Source organism: Vigna angularis, chromosome 8, assembly GCF_016808095.1.
Source record: "Vigna angularis cultivar LongXiaoDou No.4 chromosome 8, ASM1680809v1, whole genome shotgun sequence".
NCBI classification, from domain to species: Eukaryota; Viridiplantae; Streptophyta; class Magnoliopsida; order Fabales; family Fabaceae; genus Vigna; species Vigna angularis.
The window spans coordinates 14717485-14719967 of NC_068977.1; the positions used below are offsets into that span (position 1 = coordinate 14717485).

At 35.7% G+C, this 2483-nt stretch overlaps 1 protein-coding gene across 1 annotated transcript; it reads left to right on the forward strand.

Moving 5' to 3' along the window:
- The first annotated feature begins 1331 nt into the window (after window positions 1–1331).
- On the forward strand, window positions 1332–2483 carry LOC108345320 (uncharacterized). The gene has a single exon (XM_017583911.2). It carries the CDS (start codon window positions 1660–1662, stop codon window positions 2302–2304), a length of 645 nt encoding a protein of 214 aa, XP_017439400.1. The 5' UTR covers window positions 1332–1659; the 3' UTR covers window positions 2305–2483.

Below are 2483 nucleotides of genomic sequence, written 5' to 3' on the forward strand. Positions count from 1 at the left end.
TACTTGATTAAGAAGCAAAAGACATAGATAAAAATAAATCACAACAAGAATCAAAAGAAGAAACAAATTTATTCATTTAACCTCATAATTCAGTTAAGAAATTACAGTAAAATCAACTCCAGAGGCTTAACACTCCACGAAATGTAGAAATAATATGAAAATAGAAGAAGAGATGATGGAAAACATGAGAGAATAGAGGGGGGATGAAATTTGAACCCACCAAAGGATTGTTATGAAGGAAGGAGAAGTTGAAACTGAAAAAGGAAAGGTTATAAAGCTTAAAAGAATGGTTTCTAAAATGTTGTTTCCCTCCTAAAGGTCATGACCCTTGACTCTTCGTCTCTTTTCATTAAGCCAACAAAATGGTGACATATCAACAAAGAAGTTTTGCATTTAATGTAAAAGTGCACTATATGCTTAAAGGCGATCATTTTTCAAAACATCTCATTAATGTTGCATTAAAATCTAAGAAGAGTGTTCAACAAGACAAAACTTAAAAGATTGCCCAAATATCTTTAAGTTTGAATATAGACTCATTAAGCACGACTATTCTACCTGCTCATAAGTTAGCTTAAGCCTAACTAAAAGGTCGATCAGTCATAATAAAGTTTTCTCCATTTGTGTGAATAAGTTGGATGCAACTCGACTAAAGAAGAGTTGTCGTCTAATGAGATAAGATAAAGTGTTGGTCAAACTTCTCCAAAGAGAGAGTTTAATGCACTTTTAAAGCTCGATCGCAAAGATCATTTATGACATATATAATATTTATTTATCATCTCTTTAGATAGTCGGGTTTAACTGTAACATCTGATCTTATTCAATATAAAAAGTCACCGTGAAACATTACAAACTTAAACTAATCACTTTGATCTATAAACTCTTACTTTAAGTATGAGAAATTTTATGAGAAATTTTTTTAAAAGTAGATCTTCCTTCGTTAATGTCCATCCACTTTATAAAAACACTCAAAATTTTGCCACATGTCTTACTTACCTCGGATTCCAGGCCGGTAAGAACAATTATATACGTATATCTTTACATTTGCTTATTTACCCTTAAGAAGAACTATTAAAGAAGATATTTGAGAGCAAATACAAAACCAACTTTAAAGACACCAAAAGAAAATTGCCACTCTCCAACGAACCTACCCCACTAGTCATTCTAGGCTCTTTTACCACCAAAGTTCTTTTGTTTGGTAGACCACCCACAAAAAATTTGTATCTTCATACACACTGAACCAACATTTAAAAAAACACGTATCACACAAGGCCACGTCTCCCACAACGTTATATTCTATTATTCTTCCAACAACTTTCCCTTCAACGAGAAATTTCTCGTTTCACCCTTTTTCTTCTGATTTCTTAATCACCACTCTTCTTTTACCTCGTTTCACTCAGACAAATCCAGTTGTCGCTGGCCAGATCCACCCCCTGCCACTATAAACACAAGTACCTTCCTTTGTACTCGGTCGTGTCCAAAGCACTTCTTTTGCCGTAAACATTGTTCAATCAAATAATATCCTCTTCGCTGTATCTAACACAGTAGAGCTTCTTTTCCTTGTAACTTGCTACAAGTTTTGTCATTGTCACCAACACCCTTGTAAATCAAGTTCGAAAACTCCCATATTTTTTGCTGGATTTTTGTTTGTGACTACTACAGATGAAAAAAAGGGCTTCTGGGATTTTGAAGTTGATAGCTGCAGTGAGGGCAATGGCCAAGTCAAAAGCTTTGGCTCTGAAGTCCAGGACGAACGCCATGAAAGCTCGATTGGTTATATTCTCGCTTGTGATGAACAAGAGGTATGTGATGAGCACCATTTCTGATAAGTTCCAATCTCTTGGGCATCATCATCATCATTCACGTGTTAAAGAAGTTCAAGATGTTGTTGATAGCGTTGAGAACAAATGCACCGTGGTGGTCAATGACAGTGCACACTTAAGTGAGGTTGTTTCCGATGTTGTTCCTGGTGAGACCCTTGTGGTAGTGGAGGACAAGAATGATTATGATTATGATGATGGTGAATGTGAATGTTACAACGATGATGAATATGATGATGATGATGATGGCAACAAGTACCCGGATCTTACACACACAATGTTTGAGTCAGAGGATTCGGATATTGGAGGGTCTGTTATTGAAATGGTGAAGAGTTCAAAGGAAGAAGCAGGGCAAGAGTTCAAGATGGAGGATGAAATTGACCACATGGCTGACCTTTTCATCAGGAAATTCCGCAGGCAAATCTTGCTGCAGAAACAAGATTCTCTTAACAGGAACAATGAGATGCAGAAGTTGCTTGAAAGTTGAAACTTGTATTCAAATTTTTTTTGTATGTTGTAGGGGTGAAACCTCATCTCTCCCGTTATTAATATTTTAAAGAAAATGGGAGTTTATTTGCTCAGAATGCTTTGCCTTTACAAGAACAAGTCATGAATGAGAAGTGGTTATTTTCAAGTAGAATAAAATATAACATGTTGGGGTTGGAA